At 49.6% G+C, this 23,525-nt stretch overlaps 1 protein-coding gene across 1 annotated transcript in view; it reads right to left on the reverse strand.

Annotated features, from left to right (window-relative positions):
• Positions 1 to 310: 310 nt before the first annotated feature.
• The window catches only part of LOC144155122 (tyrosine-protein phosphatase non-receptor type 1-like), an 87,263-nt gene continuing 64,048 nt past the window's right edge, over positions 311 to 23,525 (reverse strand). Inside the window, exon 8 of the mRNA XM_077686377.1 lies at positions 311 to 401. Coding sequence (XP_077542503.1) covers positions 344 to 401 — 58 coding nt within the window. The 3' untranslated portion in view covers positions 311 to 343. The remainder of the gene's footprint in view (positions 402 to 23,525) is intronic.

Below are 23,525 nucleotides of genomic sequence, written 5' to 3' on the forward strand. Positions count from 1 at the left end.
ATGTCTGTCTGGCCAGAATACCACGCGCAAAAATAACCGTTACTAAATAAAACCTGGTGCCTTCCGCCACCAAGCGTTGGTTTAAATTGAAAAGCGACGTTTATCTTCATGTGAATGCTTTCACGAGGCGTTGCGCTGCACTTGCATGCATCGTGCAACTAGTAATCACTACAGCACTACGATTTGTGCTCAACTGTCCGCTTCAAAGCGACCAATGTATCAGCAGTGGGAAGTTGTTACAAAGAAGGTGTAATTGTCAAGCACTGCTCCATTTTCTGCAACACCCGGTTTTGTCAATGAGAGCCCAGACGAATTGTGTTTTTTTTATTAAATATTTACGCCACTAATGGCGTCCTCCAGGTAGCGTGTTTTCCGGAAAATGATGAGCCATGACCCGCAGCCTGCAAAAAAAAAAAAGATACACATCAATAAACAATTCAGTATCACTGTCGATAACATACCGCCACCACTTTCCCAACACCTAAGAACATATCATTTGAATGATGTCGCGCCGTGCAAGAGAAATTATCGTAGCCATACAGACGACTCCGAAAAAGAAATCCATCTGAAGCAATGTTTAAAAAAAAACCCGGGCTATCTAAACTAACGTGAAACCTGGGGAGGGGCAAGCATGCAGTGTATAAGTATATTCTTGGCGCCTTGGCGTTTTTTTTTCAACGGAAATGAAACCGTTGGGGGGAGGGGGGGGGGGGGTAGAGGTATACAGCTTTACTGTAAAAGTCTAGCGTCTCTGAAGCACGAAGCGTTCTAGCGCTAGGTGCAAACGAGGGTCCCGGTGTTTTTTTTTTTTTTTTAACGCGTTACGAAGCGTACCAGCGCGATGCGTAAACGAGTGTCCCGGTATTGTTTTAGTACGCTTTACGTTCTAGCGCGAGGTGTAAACGAGTGTCCTGGTGTTTTAGTGCCGTGACTACATTAGTGCCGTGGTTATGACGACGACATTAGACACCGACAGCCCGAGCCCCTAAGTGGCTTCGCCCCTAAAATGCCAGTAATTATGCTCAGAGCCTGTTTATCACAAAATTTTGTAGTAACCAACACGCGCTCCACACACAAAAAAAAAATGACGTGTGTTCATGCGTACAGTAGATAAAATGCTGGTCTATAACAGCGATTTCAATTTCAAGTAGTTACATTTGTAAACTGCCGAAACTCTTCAAAAACACATTTCCCGCTTGGGCGAGGCAGAGGGAAAGGCTGAAAATACAAAAGTTGTGTAATAGACAAGCGTTTTACCGAGTGTACGTATGTGCATTACATAAGTGCGTACGCATGATAGACAGCGTATACGGGTGAACACCGCATAGGAATCAATAACCTGTAACCCCCCTCCCCCCCCCCCCCCCCCCCCAAATGTTGCGCTGGCTACAACGCGGCCACAAATAACAGTTTGACAAGTTCATTTCAAATCCTCTTTAGTGTAGAGGTACTTAAACCGATCAGCAGCCAGTTTACGGGCAGGGCACCCCTATTCTAAATTTGTACTTAAATTACTTTTTATTTTGACCTCAAATGGCGCCCAACACGTGTGCGTGTGCGTTTTCAGATTTCCATACACCGTGTCTTCAGAGGAACTAAAAGTACAGAATCTGATCGGGCCCTCCTATTCCAGACACTAGCCTTTGGTAATCGTTCCAAACACCTGTTGTATACCCAGAATCAGACAGTAAAGTTGCCTGATTGTGGTGTTGACGACTTGTGTTCCAGCTCTCATATTACGCATCTGACGGCCTGACGCGTGCTATGAGCAGGAACGTCAATGAATTGGAGCCCTACTCCCGCCTCCTGCTAAGGTATAGCACTGGTTATTACGTGCCACTCATTTCTTAATATGCACATGTCCGTCCACATCCATACGAAGTCAACTTACAATTTTTAACTAAGCTGTAATTCCGCACTTTCCTGTCTGACTGGCCGTATAAAATTGCTGCGACTCTCATAACTGGCTCGAAACAGACTTCGAAAACGCAAATGCATACCAAAATACAGAATCTCACTCGCGTCCAGAAATATGTATCCCCGAAGATATGCGTGTTATTTATAATAAAGACGGTGGCTTATTTTTAAGAAAATACTCGCCATCATATTTTGAAGAAAATCTATGAATACTGCACAAATACTGGTTTTGAAGGTAGGTGTTATGGCCAGGCGGTTATTATTTGCCATATACAAAAAACGAACTTCCGCGGTTTTTATTTGTAAAATATTAAGAAATTTATCTTTTTATTTCTTAGTTTTGGGGCTAATGTTTCTATTAGCAAAGTGGAGGCAAGTACAACCAAAACTACCACATTTTTTTTTTAATTCGCATCTGGCTCGTGGTTAGAGTTGCACCTCCAAAGTTCAGTCTGCCCACAGATACATCGTTACTCCACACCTTTCCATATTCGGAAAATGGCGGCTGGTGCTTAACATGACGTGGAAGGTAGTGTGCTTGGGGATCAGCTTCGGGGACGCATATTCATAATAGCAAGCTGAATTCGGAATTTTTAGCGGAGCAGTTTCGGTTATTACCCGTCGCCTTTTAGAAATACAAACATGCGCCCTAAAAACAAATAAAAAAATTCAGCGCCCCTCAGCGCTCTGTGAAAAATGGCCAGTGATGCTGGGCGCAGTCCAAGTAGTCCATGAAACAAAACGTTTGTAATTTGCGATTGAGCGTACTTCCTAGCTAATTAGCTGAATGAAACTTGGAATGAATTTGCGATTGAGCGTACTTCCTAGCTAATTAGCTGAATGAAACTTGGAATGACTAGAGTTTTATACTATAGCGGACAAACGTGGGGTTCGTTTCCCTCCGGCGTCGTAAGCATCTTACTATCTGTGTAACACACCAACCCAAACCACTCGACCACTGAGGACACCGGACAGGTAGTAACACCGCCGTGAGGCGTTCGCGTTGAGATCTCCCACCACCACAACGGGCATTTCTGCGGTGAGAGCATGAAGCGAAAATTACTTAATTTCAGAAGCTTGTGTAATCACTCACGTGGAAGTTGTACTTTTTGAATGACCGGCTGGCTCTAAAAGTTCCCGACAAGAACGGTATTTGTGAAAATGTCGCAGATTTCCTTTCAAACGCATCGTGGCGGGTTGAAATAAACCTCCTTGCAAAGCATGCCGCATTGATGACGCAAGACGGATGCAAGAGTGAATGCGACAGCACGGAACCACGCTAAAAAGGGGCCATGCAGACAAAACACAAGTCTGCTTCATTCGAAAGATTGCCTCGTTCGAATCATACTGACATAACTTTTAACGTAAACTCCGCTCAGATAAGCTACATACTTAGGGAAAAACGGAATGGCCATGCGACTCACTGGCTCATTTCCCGCACTAAAACATTAGACGCCGTACGCACAGCTGTGCGATTGGTTGAGGCCGGCAAAAGCAAACGCAAGTCAGGCAGAGCTTACAAGCTTTCAGAACAAGCTATTTTCGCTTAAACGTAATGCATATTCATTTTATAGCAGTAAGAATGGTGGGGTAAACAATGGAAGTTACGAAAGTACACGTAAATATAAAGTACCAGTGCGTTGGTACCTGTTGGTACTGCGCTCACTATGCTTGTTGTAGCTGCACAACGCTTTGGTGTTGTCTCACACGACACTGCCCGATTGGCGTAAGCGACATTATCGCACGTGACCCTGTTTGTCGAGCACCCCATGTTTCACGAAACGATTTCCCTCTACCGTAACAAGCCCGGTGCAAATACGGTCAATAACAAGGCTAAGGCAGACAGCGGTCAGTATGGTGGCGCCATCTAGGAGACTGACGGTAAACAAGGCTCCGCAGTCCGCTGCAGAGCCCGGCTAACAGTGCAGGTTACGTCAATGCAGACGTCACGAAACACACGATTTAGCGAGACAATCAAAATTTTAACGTAAATGGGTTATTTTCTCAGCGAATAGCATCGTTTGGTGCCGGACAAGCGCTGGGGGCACTATAAAACACCAAATATTTCTAATAAAACAAACCTGCATTTTGTCTGCATGGCCGCTCTAAAGATAATACCCGAGCGTCGACAAAACCATTCGCAAGTGAGGCTCAGCACCCTTATCGTAGCACACACACCACACGCACGTCTATCGCGTGCCCGACATTCAGTAGTGCTCTCTGCCTCCACCGTTCCTCTCTGCACCGAATTCCGTTGCGCGTGCTTACATCCTCTCCGGCTTCCCCAGCCTGCCGGAGATAAATGGCTCCCCTCGGAAGCTGTATACAGCTACGTCGAGAAGCTCTGCGGTGCGCCGTGTGCCGATTGAAATGAAAAGCACGTCCAGACATGAGTGAGTGGCGCACTCGCTTCACTCTGCAAACAGCGAGCGTGAGCGACGTGATTTACATTGCGCAGACGACAAGCACGGGCCCGCATCGTTTGCTACTTGCTGCAACAATGTGTGCGCGTTTCATTGTTTCCGTTTGGTATCGTAGAACACAAGCAACAGTGCGGGGTTAACCATCGTCCCAGCGGGCCTCAGCTGGGACGATGTCGTTACTTCGCCATAAGGAGTATGCGGATCAAACAGCCTCCCTCTTCGCCCTCTGTCCATCGGTGCATTTGACATTTCCGTGTCACATTCATTCCACTGCCCAGAGAAATTTGTCAAAGTAGCTTTATCAACTACCTCCGCATGTATAGATGTGAAATGTGAAAGATGTGAACGTTACTTGTTGATATAGTTAATATAGTCGCGTGGAGTTTCCTAAAAAACGGGGTTGCTAAACCATTTCCAGGAGCCTCTACAATTATGTGCACATTATTATATCAAATGTTCTACCCCCGTTAAATAAGAAAAAGAAAGGCACTTCACCGGATTTCGACCGGGAATAGCTTTCCACGCAAATGTGGTAAAGGCGCGAAATCAGTAAGATGTCAAGAAAATGTCATGTTTATTCATGAGAATGTTTGCTACAATTTTGCAATAATACTTTGAACTTAAATGTCACGAAGCTATTCACGAAAGAAAATTTAGTGCACCCTTTAACACAAGACAAGTTATCTCCTAAACATCTTATTTATTTCATCCGCTCTTTAAAGGGGCCCTGAAAGGCATTTTGAGCACACTAAATGAACTAGCGCAATCGCTAGATTGGGTCGCCAACGTCACCTGTGCCAAGTATTACTCTTTTACGCGCAGCGGAAAGCTCACACTTTTGTTGCAAAGTTTGTCGCTTTTTTCTCACTCTTTCCTTCGTGTTTTTGGACGCCGCCATCTTCACATGTCTACATCATCGATTCCCAGATGTTCGTCATGAGCTAGACATCCTGCTATTGGGCGGCTTTTTCACGCACTTCCGGCAAAGAGATTAGTCGTCTGCTCAGCGTCGGCTCGCCGGCTGATCTGCCAGCGGAGTGCCGGAGTGCTTTGACATTTTACGACAAACGAAACAAGTGTAAACAAACGCTTAACCGTTTGTGTTGAATGCAACACGGCCATAACACGACGTGGATTTTATCTTACGTGAGTACGTACCATAAAGAAAGTCCCGTGGCACTTCTTTGGTGCAATCGCAGAGAACGCCCTGAGCCGAATGCCCGGGTTTGACGCGTACATTTTATTCAATTTCAAAACAATCCAGAGATGCGTTTCGAACGAACGCAACGTCACAACATGCGTTGCAAGTCTGAACCGCGATTGACAGAGGATGAGTTGCCTCCTCCTACCCGTCGTAAATTCGGCACTCACCTCACACCCGGTTTGCGGGGACGAGCAGCAAGTCACAACTCTGGCGCGCAAGCGAGAAGGCTTTTAGCCAGGTACACTGCACATACCCCATGCGAGGTTGAGTGGTACGTCGTTCGAGAAAGATAATCCAGACCATGGGAAGCACTATCCACCCGCAGAAGTACAATGTCGCATTTCATCGCGAAACGAACGCGTCCACAACACACAGGAGGCGATGCACACACACACACACAGCTTCGGTCGCTGCATTGGCTTAGCTGCAAGCTTCGTTCGGACAATCAGCGATGCTACGACGATACAGAGCTGCGTGAGGACGACGTGCTAACCACTTCACGTATTTAAAAACACAGGGGCGAAGAACTAGGTTCATCGGAAGCAAAAAATCTTTCCTCCATTATAGTGCCTGAAATATACTGGCTAGTGTGCCGAGGGCGGCCTCCAGGCGGGCGCCGGGAGCGATGTACGCGGCCGTCTGCCGCTTGGGGCGCTGCCGTGCGGGAGTGTGCGCGTTCATCCGGCCCGAGCAGATCGCGCGGTTACCTCCGAGCTGCGTAGCAGACGGCAGCGGCAGAACTTTCCATTCCCGCTTGCGACGAAAGCGAGCGAAAGCGACGGGAATTCTGTCGCGCAACCAAAATTTGTCCCGACCATTCGACAAAAACGATCGTCGCGCGACAAAGCGACGGAATTCCTGCCGCTCTCACTCGCTTTCGTCGCAAGTGCGAACGGGCCTTTATGCGCAATCTCCGCCTCACATAAAACAAGCTCTTGCTTGTCGCCTGAGCATACGGTTGATATCTGACTACGTTACACTGTGCTTGCCAGTGTATTTAAACGATGTCACTAGGTTTGAAACGTACGCGCTCGGCGTGCAGCTTTGTAAACGCAAGCGGTTTCACATACGCACGCTATTTTGCTGCTAATAGAGTTTTAGTACAGCGTTTGTGGCCTTTGCATACGCTAAACGCTAAATTTTTGCGTCCCGCTACGTGACACCGCGATGGGAGTTTTAGTAGAGAGTCTCATCAGTTTTGCGTAGCGACACACTAATGCATACGGCGCCATCTGTCAAATGTTTTCCGAAATGTCTCGCCGGCTGATCTGCTAGCGGAGTGCCGGAGTGTTTGGACATTTTACGACTATCCAAACAAGTGCAAACAAACGCTTTCCCGTCAGTGTTGAATGCAACACATGGGTGCAGCTTGTCAGAACACGGGTTCTCGCTGATCGAGTGCAGCGTTGGTTTGCTCTTCGCCTTCACGTTCATCGCCGCTGATAAAGCGATCCGATCCGGTGCGTTTTGTGCACGGGTTCTGTGTCGGTTGAAAATGTCTTTTTTCACATGCCGCCGGTAGTAGGAATTACAACCACCGCAAAATAACACCCGGCACCAGCGGGGCCACATCTGAGACCGCGCTTTTTGGATAAACAGTGCGCGGTGCACCAAATGGAACGAGCGCACGATTCTCCCCACGCGGCTGCGAGTTCGCCGCCGATACCAACTGCAGCTACGTGCACCGCGAAAGGGCAAGGCCAGGCCGCACACATGCGGCCAGGTCATTCGTTCGCTTTTCCAGCCTGTGTCCATGGTGTCTACAGAGATGAAAAAGCCGAAAGAGCTGGCCCGTAGCAGACGGCAGTCTGTGGGAGCGCAATAGCGGAAGTACGTCACCGCTGAGGAGCGGAGCATCATGGGAGGGGAGGCCAACAGCGAACAAACAGTTGAAAGGAGGAGGAAATACGGCGCGACGATAATTCGCGGTTTTTGATTTACGATTTCTCAGCTAATACTCATCGCTTTAACAAAATTCTTGCAGGAGGAGATTGCTAATACATTGCTTTATTTGGTTACATGTACATCCATGCATCGGCGGAAGGCATTTCAGGACCCCTTTAACACCCGAAAAGCTATCCCCTAACATCAGTCTCGCCTAAATCCATTCATCTGCAGTCCGCCACAAAGTACTTGATTTTCTTGCATTTACGCTTGAAGGTTACCTGCATTAAAAACCTACACAGGGTTCATGTCACTGAAAGTGGCCTGCACGGCTCGCTACTAGATTTGTCCGCTGTACCTGAATAAGCGATGCTAAAAATATAGAGACTTGGGAGCCGCGGTTCGGAGGTCTGTCATGCAAGTGCTCCGGCTTTTTTCTTTCTTTTTTTTTTTCCACCGCCGAAATGCACGCCTGGGAGCACGCTCGTAGCACGGTCGATTGCTGCTAACGCGCAATTTTTAACGAGCTAACTTTCTTTGACGCCAGTAGCACGACCCTAACCTGCACAACCTGGTCGATTTTAGTTCCTTTATTTTTTTTATCTGCGTAGGTGGACTAACTGTACAGGGACTTCAACTGGTTCTGCGGCTTTCTGAGGACTGCCAGAAAGGCTGAAGTAGCTCAGCCTTTCTGCGGTTGAGGTAGCTCAAATCTGCTAGCTCATATGTGGCCCCTCCAGTGCCGTCTGTAGGAGAAGATACGAGTTGTTCAAGAATATCGCTAATCGATTTGCCCCTCGGCTATAACACGAAAATTCACGACAAGTTATTTTTTTGCTCCCAGCTCATTAAAACCGTTCCGAAAACTTTCTAGGGAGCCCCTTACCCGTCGTCCGCCATACATGGGTTACTTTTTTGTTAGCTCATTTGTCACCTTTTTAGCACGAAAGTGTTTTATTTCCGGATACACGAAGATTTCGCTGACGTCATATCCGTCACGGAAGTGACGCCAGTACAACGAAGCAAGCGCCCTGTAAAGGATGCACCCCTGCACACAGGGTCTTCTTGCGGGGAAGCAACCTTTAGTACTAAAGAGTATGTTATACTTAAGCGTGAACCGCATGGCGTGTTTTAGCACGCGATTCGCGTGCGCGTTGCGCGTACGATTTTTTGACGCCCACGTCGACGATTCCGCGCGAGCGGCAGCTTCTGCCTTGCTCAGAAAATGACGGGCGGCAGTGGGAGGAGCCTGACGACTTGCGCCAATGGGGAGGCGCGCGCCTCATGGCGGCAGTTTCGAAGCGCTGAGGCAGCCGGCTGGCTCCGCCGAGGATGTTTAGGCTTACCACAGCAGATACAGTGTGTTGCGACGATAACTGGAACACTTTAAAAAATTTTCCTGAGCGATCCGCCGCTCTGTTCACGCTCAAACTTCACACAAAGATCGCATTTTGTGGTCTATTTTGTTTGACACCGGGAGCAACAACGGTACTTACCTGTTTATTCTGAAAATAAATAAAAACGATTTTCGCCTATGGGAAAATGGCGGCGATTTGGACGTACGAGCCCGAAAACCGGGTTTTCTGACAGTCTGTTAGCTCATTTCTAGGTGCATTTTCTGATCGTCTGCTGCACCATTTGGCTCCGTACGTGAATCCCAAACATGCGTTTCACTCTGCAGGTGGTTCCGTCGTTCCAACATCAACTTGCGCTGGCTCGCACGTCCAAATCAGCGGTCATTTTCCCATAGGCGAAAATCGTTTTTATTTATTTTCAGAATAAACAGGTAAGTACCGTCGTTGTTCCCGGTGTCAAACAAAATAGACCACAAAATGCGACCTTTGTGTGAAGTTTGAGCGCGAACAGAGCGGCGGATCGCTCAGGAAAAATTTTTAAAGTGTTCCAATTATCGTCGCAACACCCTGTATTGAATGGGCGCTTTCACTAGCGGCGCGGATGATGTTTTATAGTACCGTTTTCACCCACATTATAAGCTCCTTTACCGAACAAGCAACTTCGTGCGTGCCTAGAGTGGCATTTTAGAGAGCGCTTAGAAGCGGTCGCCCGAGCTCCCGACACCACTTCGCGGCCGAAGCCACCGCCGGCCGCGGTGCGCGCAGCGTGCGGGTGGTTACAGCGTCAGCGCCTGTGGCGTGTGCGGCGCGTTTTCGCGAGCAGAAAACGCTCCATGAGGTTCACGCTTTAGGATTGTTTGTTTTCAGGTTTTATATTTTCACACGAAAGTGTTTTATACCGCGATACCCCAAGATTTCACTGACGTCATATCCGTCACGGAAATGACGCCAGTACACCTTTGCCCAACGTTTCCTTTGCCGAAGCGACCCGCCAGCAGGACGTCGCTCGCCAAGCACCACCGCCAAGACTGCTGTCCGCGCCGTTGCTGCTGCTGCTTCGCTTAGTTTTGCATAGAGGACCCACTCTCTCCTTTTCCTACCTTCCCTCTCTCTTTTTACCACCCTTTCTCCTCTCTAATATTTCATCCCCCTCTTCCTCCTCCCCCCGCACTGGGTTGTATGCAGATGAGTCCCCAGATGGGCTCAATATTATCCCCAGAGCACTTCCCTTCCTTTTTCCAACTGAATCACTTAGTAGTAGTAGTAGTAGTAGTAGTAGTAGTAGTAGTAGTAGTAGTAGTAGTAGTAGTAGTAGCGCGGAAGACGGAGACTCGCCGGAGGGCCGGTCAGGGCAAGATCGGCGGAACAGCGCGGCGCTGGCGGATACCCTGTATCTCAGGTGGGAACTGTTTGTCGCGCGCCGTAAGTGCCTGCCTCCCGTCCGCGGTCACGACCCGGACGGCGCAATTCGTGAACGCCGTCGAGCCTTGTGCTCGCATGCTTTGGGAATCCCCAAATAAACGGCTGTGCTTCGGCACTACTGTCTACTGTGTTCTCGTATCGGCGAAACTCGCTGGGCTGCCGTAGGCTCGGGAGCCCGCGCGGTTGACACGCCGGGAGCTAGCGTGGTGGCCTCCGCCGGAGTACTGGCTAGGTCGCCCTTAAAGGTGCCATGAAGAGAAAATACAACTTCGTTTAATTTGAAAGAACTAGGATTCAGTATCTCACTCAGCTCCATTACAGCCACAAAAGATGTTTTTTAACGAAAAAAAGCAAGAAGTATTTAAAAACTTTCAAATTTTGCGCCACAGTGACGTGTTATGAGCAAGAATGACGTCATACGGGCCAACAATAAAACATAATTTTCAGTGCGGTAACTGCACGTCAGCATTCAAGTGATGCGGTCAAATGTAACTAGAGGCCCCATTACAGACGTCCAGTCATGTCTCGTCGCGACAGGTCAGTTAGGCGGCCGCCAATCGCACAAACAAGGTTCCGTGACGTCATAGAAGAGTTGCGGGAAATTGGCTAGGGGGTCGCGACTGCTTCACACGTTTTCTTTAATATTTCCGTTATTTGTTCGGAGATTGCGATGGTATTGGTGTCATTGTTATCGGGACTAAGCAATCTTTCTAATAAGCCAAACTTGTATTTTGTCTTCATGGCTCCTTTAAAGGAGCACTGACACGAAAATTTTATGTTACACTTTTATTGCTTTTATCGATGCTTAATGGTCTGGCGAACCTGAAACAGCACTTCAAATACTTCAGCGCGCGATAGTTAATTACACTGAACGGCCTGAAAATTGTTTGTTTCAAATTCCCGCGCTTTCATCCCGAACGGCGCATATGACAGCCTCCCGGTTTGACCTCACCGCTTTGTGCGGACGTCACCAGCGCCCGCTTGAGAGGGCGTTCCGCCCGCTCGCCGCTCGTGGGGCCGCGCGCGTGAAGTGACGTCACGAGTTTTTGACGAGCGCTGTCGCGTCACTTCTTTTTCCTCTCCTGGAGTGATGTCACGCTGATGTCCATTTGCTGAGTGCCGCTCCGCGCGCTGCTCCGTCGGCGCGATAAATGCGATCCAATTGAACTATGTTCTTCGCGTCGCAGGCCGCTCATATTTCAGCCAGGGTATTCTGTTGAGTGAAGGAAGCGAACTGTGCAATAATATTAACGCCGAAAATTGGTGTCAGTGCTCCTTTAAGAACCCACGTTAGCCATGGCGCCCAACGTGGGGCGCCAAAAAATGTGGAGACCAGGGTTCTTACGGCGACCTATCTCGCCCTCGAGGCGGCCGCAAGGCCAGCTCCACTGAACTCCGCCACGGACGCCGACCGGCGTAGAGGCAGAGAACAGCAAGGAACGCAGACACAACGAAACAGCCAAACTTGCGTTTATTGGCGCTCCCATAACGTGGTTCGACTCTTCGCTCGTCCTGATCCAGCCGTCCGGCGAAGATCAGGAGAAAGGCGCAATGGGGCAGTTTTGTAAAAGAAGGCAAAGCCGGAACTCCGGTACTCACGTCTGTGGTGGCCGACCGCTCGAACCCAGAGAACCTTCCTTCCTCCCGCGCACCCAGACTGGCCCTCGGGGCCCCCCCGACAAACCGGTCCCGTGAGGGGGCCCGCCGCAACACGCCTGCGCCGCGGCGGGGAGAGGGCGCGGCCACCGGAAAAGAGAGGGTACCCCCACTTCTCGCCCCGGCGGCGGGCGGCGAGGAATGGGGAAAACGCCGGGACTACGGGTTTCCCACAACTTCAATGGCGCCAGCAACAACCCCTTCAACCATGGAGGAAATAACAAGGTTCTTTCCTCCATGCCTCCAACAGGCACGCGTGCCGCGCCCCGAACGTGCGCACCTCTCAGCCTTCTTGGTCGTGAGGCTTCGTGCCTCATTCGCCAGGCTCCAACATCTTCACTCCCCTCATACCACATTCTTCAGCGCATTCACCGGCGCCCTGTCATTACTCCTGTACCCTCCCAACCACCCATCCCTCATTCTTATCAAGAATTCACCACCACCCTATCCTTTCCGCCACCCTCGCCTCGGTAACATCCCGAGAGGTGTGGCCGTCTTAAAGGGGCCCTAAATAGGCTTCCGAAGGTCGCCATTTCAATCACGCAATCGCTAGAGTACCCCTTCACGACAACGTATACTAAATATTACACCTTGTGGGGATCCGCTTGATCCCCTTTCCTCCTCCCGCGAGCGCGATGTTCGAACGAGCGCGCTTTCCCGCGCACGTGACGTCACCTCGAGGGCCGACGCGCCGGCGGGCACCGACTGTCCTGCCGCCGCTGTCGCTCCTCCTCGCCCGGGAACCTGCCTCCTCTCCCGCGCGCGCTTCGCGCTCTCTTGCTCTTGGCTCTTGCTCCGGCTCTGTCCCATGGATAGGGGAGATGGGGGAATGGAAGAGATGGGAGTCGGATACCGGGGCGCTCCTTGTCCCAGGCTGGCTCGTCTCCTCCCCGCCGCGCCGGCCGGTCGGGCTCGGGCGCTGTTTTGGCCCTGATCGGACACGCAAGGTAGGCCTCTGGTCACCTTGCGAGCGGCCCGCGTGCAACCTCGGCCATGGTCGCCTGTTTGGGCGACGCCGTAGGACGCGCGTCGGCACAGTGTAGTTCTTAACCCGGCCTTGGCGTTATTATGCACTGTACCACTCGGCCAATAAACCCCCTGGTTCGTCCTGGCCCTCTGGGGCCTGTCGTCGCCTGTGTCGGTGAGTCGAACCCGTCGCGGCGTCTCCCTTGTGGACGCTGCGTACCTCTCTGGGGCATTTTGGATGGGTCATTTCCGGGCGTAGGGGGAACACCCTGAACCCCACTTAGCCCGCAAGGGACCAACGAGCCCACTTTGGCGCTCAACGTCTCTAACGAAGCTAGCCGGGGTCGTTTGCTATCCCGTAGCTAGGCCCAGTATGCCCACAACCTCTGCGTAAAGCAGGGGCCGCACAAACACGAAAAAAGGATTTCACTTTCTCTCCTGGCTCACCAACCATACCTTGCCGCCACACTGCCGCGCTCTGACGCAGTTCTTTCTAGCTCTGACGCGCCTCTATGACGCACGAGACATTGCCCAAAGCGGCGCCGCGAACGCGAACCACAGGCGCTCACCGTGCAACCGGAATCTGGTGGGCGGAGCATGCGCGTCGAGTGCTAAAAAAAGCGCGTGCAGGGCTTAGCGCAGTCAATGAATGCACGTACATCAAGGAGGGTGATGGATTGCCCTGTTTCTCTCGGTGGTCTTGCGCCGGGTCGATGACGTCGTGGCTTCCACAGTGCTTCGGAGGAGCTACTAGAGGAGGAGAGCCCCAGGCCTTATGGGTGGGCCCTTTTAATGAGCGATAACTCGGCTAATACTTAACGCATTTAAACAATTTTTGCGGGATGACGTTCCTTGGATAGTACTCCAGTGACTGCGCACGCAAAATCGTAACATTCGGCAGCCTATTTAGGGCCCCTTTAAGACCTTACCGACAGTGAAAATCGATGCCGCCCAGGAAGCACTTTGTGAACATGTGTACCGGATCCGCACAGCTAACAACACTAGACAGACTCAATGAACTGATGACCACCCCTCACACCTAGAACTTGGGACGAAATAAAGCTTGTTCTCTCTCTATGCGCGGTTTGTTCCCGGCTTTGCCACGGTTACGTTTTAAACTCCCCAGCTGTAGTTTCCGTCACCTATATTTCAAGCGGCCTTCAACCTCTCGATTCTAAAACTAGCCCATGGTTTGTTAACACTTTAGCATTGCTCCCCTGCAATGGTTTATCCAGGGGTCCGATTCTCTAGGGAAACGGCGCGCGCCACTTGCCCGGCGTTTAAAAACGGCGACCTTGGGGATGCACGCGATTGGCCGGGTGCAAAATGTCACGCATTCCGTCATACGGAAAAGTACCGCGGAGCAGTCGCTCATAGCCCGCGACCTACTTATTATGCCGTTTTATGTGGTTTGAAAAACAAAAAGCCGTAATTGATTACGTGCCTGTTTTTACCTCTGTGTTTTGTAAAACTCGAAAAGCTGGTTTGCGCCAAATATACTTCGGCGACGTACCTCAGCGCGATTTCAGCGAACATTTTCACGCTGTCGTCGATGTACGTACCCGTCTGTCAACCCCGACGCCCCAATAATAACGCGGGCGCACGGAACAAATATATGCCGCACATTTTTCCGCCAGGCGCACTTGGGCTGCACCAGTGCGCCAGTACGCGGCTGCACCAGTACGGACAGTACGCTGTAAATAGAACGCAGCCGTAAACCGCGACTAAAATGGTGTATCTCGACATGGCGGTGCATTCGCCTCTTCGTTAGCGGCACAGCAATCTCCGCAAGCTCCGAGACGACAAATGCGATGGCCAAGGCGACAACACACGCCGCGCGAAGCGTTCGCCCTGAGCAGGAGGAGTTTGCGCGCAAATTTCGCCTTTCCAAGGTCGCGGCGCGCACTCTTCTGGCGAGTTGCGGCTCCGTTTCGAACCTCAACGGGCAACGTTCCCTAGAAGTCTCAAAAGAGACAACGCTAGGGAACGTAGCTTGCTCTTTGATTGGCTAGTTCCTCTCCTCCGTTCTCCCCGACACATTGGAAGGCCGGGGTCTTGCTCCAATTTTACGTCAAAATGACGCCACACGCGAAACGACGGCGCCGCTTTGGAGAATTGGGCCCCAGAATTTCGATCTGGAGGGGGGGGGGGGGGGGGGTCGAAACTTTTGGGGGGTTATTGGGTTGGTGTGTATAAATCCCTGGGCGGCTCGTGGTTGACGCTTTTTTTTTTGATAGTGGGGATCCTCCTGGGGGGTTTAAATCCCTGCTCCCCTGTCACGCTTACATTTTCTGCTTTACTATTACAAGATTATGCTTTACACACAGCTCAGTAGACAGCCATTGTATTGTGTATATACACATACACCATGTTCCTTGCTAGAGGTGGGCGCCGCCATTTGCTTTTTCTGACCCGACGCTAGCGCCGTCTATGAAGCGACCGCCGAAACCTCCGCGCTGGGCTGTCTTTCCGTGCATTACGGAAAGCACCGTAGTGGTTTGGCGTTAAGTTAGTGGTTGCAGTGCTTGTGTGTGTATGTTCTGTTTTGTTTTCATTATCTGCGGACGGATTTTAGGTCCTAATTTGCTGCCAGAACGGAAAATGCCGACCCCGGCTGTTTCGAGTAGCAGTAGCAGTGTGGTGGTGGCGCCAGTGGTGCTCCGCAGTTCAGTGATGCAAACGTACCGGTATGGCACCGACTGACATAGAAATCGATATCGGGGAGTAAATACGTGTTTTTAATGGCACCGTGCTTGTTATGTTCACCGATCAGTCATGTTTATGGAAGCGCGGACGTAGAATGCGGAGCGCGCACGGCATATGTTGGCCGCAGTGATCCGTGCTCGCGATGGACCTTCGACGAGGCGATTGCTACGCTGTTGACATTGCAATGCAATATAATCTTTCTAAACTAGACTTATGACGGTTACTGACGAAACGAAATTACCTGGGCGGAAAAATAACACGACCGCACAACCAGTCAAATTACTATTCGAAGGTTGAGCACAAGGGTCGACGTTCGGGCGAGTTAATATTCGTTGATCATGATCATGATTGACCTAACTCTGCGCAGCGCATGTGGCCTGTCGCTCGGAGCTCACCTTTGTGAAACCGCTGCTTGCACCACAAATGCTTTGCGCAACCAGCAGTAACTGTTTTGTAATTGTAATACTTTAGATTCCGTGACAACGCAAAAGGATTAGAAGCTTTTCCTTTGACCGTGTTGTGAACATGTTGAGCTATTTTCCAAATGCAGCGTTCACGCGCATCTCGAGCTGCGTTTCCACATTGGGCTGCCTGCTTATCCTGCTAGCGACCAGCAGTGTGTGATGGAGAAAGTTATTCTTTCATATCGTTTGGCAATGTAATGCGTTGGCCTGAAAAAAAGTAAACAAAACAAACGCCGTGATTTTAAAGGTTAGATTAGATGAAAAGTGGATTGTTTAATGCCGATCGGCTGTAAAGACCAAACAATATATGGTATTTTAAATTGACTACAAGGAAACAGAAGTTATTGTAATGTATTGTATCGGCGCTCGCGAAAGATCCCCCGGCGGTCAAATTACATTAACCCGGAGCCCTCCACTACGGCGCGCCTCATCACCTATGAAGCGTCGGGGCGTTAAACACCATAATGAATCAATTAATCAACCAATCAATCAATGCTGTATTGTAAAGGATAAAGTTCAGGGAGTTCCGTTCCCTGTCGCAGCTGTGCGTGTGATAAATGGATTTTGCTCCGTCTGCTTGCCGTCCAAGTGCACCCAACAAACCCTGGAGTTGGCCGTTGGTACAAAGTCGTTGCGATTTATCAACGGCATCCACTGATATCTCAACTCGGTGTGCGTTGGGAAGCCATGCAGCAAAAACACAGCGCAACCACAATGCATTTTCTCCAGGCTACCATTCTAGCCACCCTATCCAGGCAGTGTCGTGCACATGCGTGCTGTCAGCGACTGTTTCTCGCTTTCTCTGGTTGTTGCAATAACCCACCACCGCGCAGTGCTGAACAAGCGACGTTTGCGCCTTGAATGGCATTCGCAGCATTGGCTAAAACAGTTGAAAGTTCCGCAAAAACTAAGAACGCGGTGCGAAATACTCCTGAACTACGCAGCGGAGCACACCGCGCCGAGCGATGTTAGCAGCCCAGCGCGCACAGGCAACGCTGGTCGGCCGCCGAGAGAACTGGTTTGAGAGTATTTTGCCCCTTTCCCGGCTGCTTATGGAAAATGGTGTATATATCCAAATCTTCAGCACGACATTCGCACCTCCTTCCAGGCTTATCACTACCATTTCGTCATTGTCTCCAGCCAATGCCTGTGCCTGTCCAAAAACCAGCAGTGTGCTTCTCCCCTCCTTTGGCACATGGGCTTCTTGCCAGCTTCTTTCTTGGTTAACCAGCACTCATATGCGATCTCTATTCAATAAGCCTTCTGTTGCTAAACGCTTCCCAAAGATAACTTATCAAAGGTGATGCATTCCAGATATCGCATATCAGCCTCTATCCTGGACTTTCTGCCCGGAAAAGAAAGAACGACCATAGTATACAGCCTGCCTGGAATGAGTGGTGGTACTTAGCTACTTAGGCACTTAGTACTTAGTCACTTAGCTACTCACTTGCTCGGCCTGAGACTGGGCAGCGTGATGCAGGGAGGAAGACTATATGGCAATTTAAACACTACAAATGACGCATTCCTGCTGGCTTCAAAGATTTAAAGTGCTTCAAATCGATTGAAGCTGTTAGCAAGGATGAGGGGCTATCTACTCCTGAATGTTAAGCATTAAATAGGGCAGCACACATTGAAAATGGCACCAAACAGTGCTAACAATCCCAGAATGACAAGCATCAGGAATGGTTTTTCAACAACATTCCCCGCAGTTTTGCTTAGCAGATTGGATCTTGTGAGTTCTCAATGGTGAGCACAGGGGAAAAAGGATGTGGATGGGAAGTTATTTGCAGCAGCTTACTTACATAAAGACACAAGAGACAGAGGCGTAAATTTTCTGATGCAACAGTGAAGCGTCCCCAATGTAGCTTGAGTACTCAGTAACACATTATGCTTGCACATACAAACCATTTCGGAGATCCAACATCCAAGGACAGGAAGCGAATATCATTGCATAAAAAAAAAGTAGAATCGGGTAGGCTACGTTATGTGGACAGATGAAAGGAAAATACCCCAACAGTAACAAAATGGACACAAAAAAATGGGAAAACAAACCGAAGGCGGAGAAGTAGGTGGAGTGGCAAAGAATGAATTTGACTAAAATCTTGCCTACAGTGGACAAAACTTGACAACATAATATCTAATAATTCTGTAATGACAAAAAAACACCCTGTATAAAAACTGCAAGGCCACCAAAAAGCAACTACCAAGTTAATGGGCCCACACACCAGCTATGTGATGATATTAGCTACACACCACCCAGTGGTGGATCCACCTGTTGCAATGGTTCAATGGCGAAGGTGTGCTGCTGAACCCGAGAACCAATATTAGATCCCAGCCACAGTGGCTATTTTTCTAATGGAGGCATAGAAAGAAGACACCTATGTCGTGATTTCGGTGCACATTAAAGATTCACCGAGTACATACCCTACCGTGCATCTAGAAGTCCAGGTGTAGCTCTGACACACAAAACCCTATCGTTTCTTTTTTTAGTAGTGGATACAGAGTGATATGTTCGAGCAGGGAGGTGGTGGCGGCACTGTACTCTAAGCTTAGCAGACTTAGCACTGCTTGTTCAGAAGGTGCCTTGGGTAAGTGGGGGGCAATTACCCTCCCCCTTCCCACCCCGAGTGTTACTCGCACCCCCTTGGATTCTCCACCCCAAGGACGACCTTACATGCAGCAGTTTTTTATCACTAAATAAAATATGCACAAGTAATACAGGCACACTTTTGAAAACTACGCGACCTGCCAAGTAAGCAAGCATCTGGGGAAAAATCTGTATAGCTGCAACTTGAATATCTACTAAGGTGCATTTTGTTAATAATGTTCATAACACAAGCTTGACCAAAGATTAAATGTACTAATTCAAATGGCAGTTAAAGTAGTTCCAGAAATTTTAGCCTCTACAATAAACGGGCTTGATAGGAACTTCTGCATAGCATTTATCCATTTCGCAGCATACATCCCCAACACGACTCTCAAGATCTGCCACTTTCAACCCCAAGTGGAACAAACAATAAAGGCAATGCTCAAACTTCAAGCCTTACCAGCCTTTTCAGGAAGAGTTACTTTAAAAGATACTTGCTTTGACTTATGCGTACGGCACTTGGGGTACAAAGTCCTAAATAAAGCCATTACTGTGACTTGATTTGATTGATTGTGGGGTTTAACGCGCCGACGCAACGCAGGCGATGAGGCGCGCCATAGTGGAGGGCTCCGGATTAATTTTGACCACCTGGGGATCTTTATCGTGCGCCGAAATCTCGTACACACGGGCGTTTTTGCTTTTCGCCTCCATCAGAAAAGCGGCCGCCGCGGCCGGGAAGCCATTACTGTGACACACAGAGCCAAAATTATACATACTGAGTGGCTACAGCATCCAAAAGAATTCGGACAGTTTTCCCAGCTTTCTGCTTTACTTCACATTGTCACCAGGGGCTGCTGTACTTAAGGATACCAGCAGGCTCACACCGCTCAAACTTTCCAGAAAGTTTCTTAACAGCCCTTTAAGGCCTGGTATCAACTTCTACATTTCATTGGAAGCTGTTCATGGGAGACCCTGACGGAATCATCCTGTTCGCACTATCAACTAGGCAGCATCAGAGCTGCAGCATTAGCACAGGAGTGGCACCGGGCTAATTCTTACCAGGGCTGTGCAGTATCGCGATACTAGGAGAGAGAGAGAGAGGCGATTTGGTGGAAGAAAGAAAAGGAAAGTGCACTGGGGATATTATTGAGCTCAGTAGGGAGCTCACCTGCATACAACCCAGTGCGGTGGGGAGGGGAAGAGGGGATAAAAGACTTGGGAGGAGGTTAGGGGTGGAATAGAAAAGGCGTGAAAGAGAAAGACAGGCAGAAAAGAGAGAAAGAGAGAGAGAAGAAAAGAAAAGAGGGGGGGGGGGGCATTACATAGGCGACAGCGGCACGAGTGTTCGGCGCGAGTGTTTGTTCAGTAGCCTCAGCTACAGGCGCTGGGTTAGTCCAGTGGCCTCGAGGAATGCCAGGAGGTGGCGGAACACTTCACGACGGGAGCTGGCAGGACCCGTCGGGAACAGCAGGTCCTGCAGGTTAATACTAGGATATCACGACAGTATCTCAGAGATACTTTGAGTAGTTAAACCTTGCTAATATGTACCCACTTAATGCCTGATTGCGGTTTAAATGCAGTTGTGAAGATTCCCCCACCCAGTTCCCTTTGAACCCACGTATTGACTGACCCCTTAAGCCATAGCCACTCATTGCCCAATGAACAGTTAGTGTGTACTACTTTCTTTCTTGTTCTACACGCACAGGCCCAAAATCGACAAATACTCCAGTGCGCAGACGTTCGATGCTCCAGCTGCGACATCCGGATGACAATAGCGACGTTAAACCATGGCCACCATGACGAATTTCTTGCTCTTACATCCGTTGACGATTGCAGCGCACAATCGAGATTAGCTTCCAGTAAGGCCACCCCGACGGCAAGTGAAGATGACAAATTTTTTGCTACCTACTTGCAAATAAAGCCTGTCTGGGTGTGTGTGTTTGAGAGCAACGTGTCGTAGTTCTTTTACAGCTGGTAAGTAGCTGCTAAACTGCATGGGCAGGGAATTTGTACATCGTTAATGGGGTCCAACTATCTGCATTTCAATATCGAAATACATTTAAAAAATGTATTTCTATCTCAGTAGTCAAATACTTTTACGGGTTTTCCCGTTACAATTATTTTCACTGCCCAAAAAAGTTTTTTTTTTTTTCCCCCCCTATACCCTCCCTCAGCTGTACATCTCCTGGCTTCATTCTGTGGGCAGCAGTGTTAGCTCGAAATGCCGGACGCAGCGCCAATAAGGCAGATGGGCAGATAATTGTCATCACATAGCACGTGTGTTCTGCCTCTTTTTGATTCGGGCAGTCGCACAAAGGAAAGCGAGGGATGCAGCCCAGCAAAGCACCAATGGGACACACATTGGTCGAGCAAAGTGCAGTGGCGATCAATGGCTTGGCGCGCAAGCCTTAATGCATGTTATGTATGCGCACACTCACTCCACTGAACCGCTTGGATCAAGGGGAGTGGAGAGTCAGATGTACCCGAGGTGTGCATGCCATACATTGAGCCTTGTGGCAACCGCCAACATCAAGAAAACCCTCACCAGCAGCCCCGGGTGAAATTATCTCCATGACATCGCAATGGCGAAATGCAATCGTATTGGGGCTCATTGAATCAGCCAAATTGGGGGGGGGTTCAAACCCCCAACGCCTCCCCTTCGGCTACGTCCCTGACTACGACACTATACCGCGGTGCTCTCTAATGCTTGCATCGCAGCCCGCAGCGGTAGTAAAGTGCATTCAGTTTGTTGTGACGACGATACGAACACCAATTCTGACACGGAACGCTATGAGACTGAAATACCATTCTGCATTCGTGTGCGCAGCAGTCCCTCCACGAGTAATGACACGAAAAAGTATCAGAGCCTTATGGCGTCAGATGTACATCCAAATCGTATTCCTAAATCAACACGCCACACAAGAGGCAATTGCACGGTGCTCCATAACAGGAGCGCAGCGACAACATATTCCCAAAGCTAAATGCAATCGCGCCTTTAACTAGTGGCTGTGCGTGCAAGTAGATAGCACCAGCAGCAACCAAAACAGCGAGCGGCTCCCGTCACGAATAGCCAACAGCGAGAACAAGCGCGCTCAACGCGGTAAGCCCCGCACACACATCGTGCAAGTAGAGCGAGTGCACTTGCCTCTAGAGAGTGGCTAGCGGGGCTCATCACGCGAGTGGCAAGTGCACTCTCACTTGCGATTGGTAAGTGCACTCACACTCACGAGTGGTGAGTGCCCTCGCGAGTTGTGAGCGGGGCTCCCTGCGGGTGGCACTAGCACTCCCAAGTGATGAGGGGGGCTCGCCATGAGTGGCGCTCACACTTGCGAGTGGTGCCAGTGCTCCACACGAGTGGCGAGGAAGGTGCACTAGCAAGTGGTGAGTGGAGTTCACCGCGAGTGGCACGTGCACTCAGGTGTGAGAACGGGGCCCGTTGCGAGAACCACTCGCACTCGCGAGTGGTGAGCGGGCTCACTGAAAGTAGGGAGTGTGTGTGTGGGGGGAGGGGGGGGGGGGGGAAAGAGGGGGGCGAGTGCACTCGTAAGTGAACCTGCCAACCTATAGATAGCACACGCCCACGAGTATTGCAGTTTCGCCAAAGGTGAGTGTGCCACCAGTAATGCCCTGTTTCAAAGGCAATTTCTGCACAATCTGTATGCTGCTGTCTAATTTGTGCGACAGACTGGTTTACTGGGGACGTAGCGCCATACCTGTGCTGGCAAATGCATTTACCCATGCAAAAATCACTTCCAGTACTCTGGCATAGATGCAATACCAGCACAGTACGTAGTACTAATTGCAGCTGATGAATGTGCCATGACCTTTGTGTGATCACCCCAAGATTTTTTCAATCCCAGTAGCAACTGTCTAGCCTAATGTGATATAGTGCAAAACAGTTTCTGAATGCTAGCTATCCATCAGGTCAAGAGCCACTGCACCTAGAGACCCCATTTAGAACACCGCCAATGGGTGCAGCAGAGAGCTGGTGGCTGCTTTGGAAAGGAAGACAATGCAAGCGAGGCACACTTCATAACAGAGGAGGAGGAGGGAACTCTTAACTTTCTCTATGTTATTTTACATGCTTGTCTCACAGGGGACGTTGACACTGCCTGCGTATGTTACAGACCCTTCCTGTCAGTTACCAGCCCTGGTTAAGAGCGGTGGGTGCATTTCAAGCCGATAAAGAACACATCTACACAAATGTGGTTGGCCCTACAGATGGCGTCCCAGTTTCACTGCACAGCCTGTGAACACTGTCATGATGGTACAACTTGTAGAGCTGCAAGGAGGGCCGCTTGAAATCGAACACGGCACTTCTACGCCTGGCATGTGATAGCTACAGCTGGTAAATGTCAGGGGCCACTTTGGGTACTTTTTTCCATCTACCCTCAAGCCACGTGTGCAAACCAACCTATAATCCCTAAGAAGTGAAGCAAAATCCCAGGTTTCAACATGAAAGCCTTTGCTTTCAGTCCAAGCAAACCAAAGTTGTCAACCAAAGTTGACAAGCAAACTTTCTATTTTGCACAAGTTCTACTGAAAATACACGGCCCTTTACACACTTCTTTGAAAATAATAAGCAAAGGTCAGACTGGTTTTTCTGTAAAATAAAAAGCTAAGGCCGGACTGGCCCAAACGTTCTTGAATGTACTTGTATTTCCAGCCTTCAGAGCAATTGTGGATCATGCTTTCCTGAAGGTGCATGCAATGCTGAGAAGTTGAAACAAATCCCGAAATGTTTTTAGCACCATTGCACCCACCAAAAATGGTGAAGCTCTGCATGTGCAACTGCAGCAACAGTAAAAAAAACGGTGACGCGCATGAAAATTAGCCAAAAATATCACCGGCATACTGAAACTGCTCTAACGAGAAAAACCACGAACAGATACAATAATTACGTTGCACTGTAAAAAGGCACAGGTTAAGAGCACAGCTAAA

Source organism: Haemaphysalis longicornis, unplaced genomic scaffold (genome assembly GCF_048455015.1).
Source record: "Haemaphysalis longicornis isolate Haplotype H1 unplaced genomic scaffold, Haemaphysalis longicornis Haplotype H1 scaffold_1, whole genome shotgun sequence".
Classification (NCBI taxonomy): Eukaryota; Metazoa; Arthropoda; class Arachnida; order Ixodida; family Ixodidae; genus Haemaphysalis; species Haemaphysalis longicornis.